Source organism: Augochlora pura, unplaced genomic scaffold (assembly GCF_028453695.1).
Source record: "Augochlora pura isolate Apur16 unplaced genomic scaffold, APUR_v2.2.1 APUR_unplaced_6487, whole genome shotgun sequence".
In the NCBI taxonomy this organism is placed as follows: domain Eukaryota; kingdom Metazoa; phylum Arthropoda; class Insecta; order Hymenoptera; family Halictidae; genus Augochlora; species Augochlora pura.
In genome coordinates this window covers 1-1,332 of record NW_027587061.1, presented here as the reverse complement: position 1 = coordinate 1,332, position 1,332 = coordinate 1, and the positions used below count along the sequence as shown (strand labels likewise).

Here is a 1,332-nt window from a genome sequence, read left to right as displayed (position 1 = left end):
CCTCCCTCCCACAAACTCACTACCACCGACCTTGACCAACTCACTAATCTCCCAGGTAACTTCATCATCGGGGGTGACTTTAACGCAAAACACACCTCCTGGAACAATTACACAAGCAACTCTTCTGGAATCTCCCTCTTCAACCACTCCTCAAGTGCCCCCTACCTAATAAACCACCCGGGTAACTTCACCTTCTGCCCTACAAACATCAAAGAAAGCAAATCCACACTGGATATCTTCCTCACAAAACACCACTACACCTTCCATAGCATAACCACTGACGATTTCACAACTAGACACAGACCAGTCCTACTTACATCCACCCCCAGCACCCTCCCTCCACCACACATGTCCCCTAACATTGACTGGGCAGCCTACAACAATCACACCAATAACTTCAAACTCACCACCACATTTCAATCAACAGCACATATAGACTCAACCATCATCAACCTACAGGCTTATCTCCTTGCCTGCACTAGAAAAGCAACAACCCACCTCACCCCCCCACAGACACCATATTGACATCTCAGCAGACCCCTTCCTGAAAAGCCTCATCAAAACTAGACACAACGCCAGGAAATTATGGCAGAGACATGGACTCTCCTACCACAAAGACCTAGTCAAACTACTCTCCGCTCAAATTACCTCCAGGATTGCAAGAATAAGGAGCAACGCCTGGGACAAAAAAATCAGAAAACAAACCAAGCCAGATCCCACGTTCTGGGCAAACCACAGAACCCTCACAGGAAAAAAATTCTTCATCCCACCTCTCTCTCACAACAACATAACCCTTACCTCTGACCTCGCCAAGGCTAACCACCTCTGTAGGACATTCCAAAACGTACATAATAGCTCTTCAAACACCCCCTCAATCTTCGACACCAAAATCACCCACTTCACATCTAAAGCCCTCTACTCTGACGCCCTCTCCGATCCACCCACCACCTCTAATTTTCACATCCCACTACCCCTAGTCCGAAAAGCCATAATAACCCAACGCAGCAACAAATCCCCAGGCTACGACCACATCACGCCACCCATGCTCAAGAATGCCTCTCCCAGAATAGCCCTCCAGCTCTACTACATTTTCAATCACTCAATCAAATTCCACTACTTTCCCAACAAATGGAAAATAGCCAGAATAGTTCCTATTCCTAAACCCGGCAAGGACCACAAAACAGCTGAAAACTATTGACCCATTAGCCTCCTCCCTGTAATAGGCAAAATATTTGAAAAATGTATTCACCTCTGGCTCTCTGAATTCTTAAACACCTCTAAGTCACTTATCAACCAACAATTTGGCTTCAGAGCCAAACACTCCACTACACA

General features: G+C 46.4%; 1 protein-coding gene across 1 annotated transcript; it reads left to right on the top strand.

Moving 5' to 3' along the window:
• Positions 1-55: 55 nt before the first annotated feature.
• LOC144478025 (uncharacterized) lies at positions 56-1,198 on the top strand (the record flags this gene model as incomplete). The annotated part of the gene is made up of 2 exons (XM_078195748.1): positions 56-486; positions 593-1,198. Coding segments are annotated over 2 exons (1,037 nt in total), but the record flags the coding sequence as incomplete, so codon positions are not given.
• Positions 1,199-1,332: the final 134 nt, after the last annotated feature.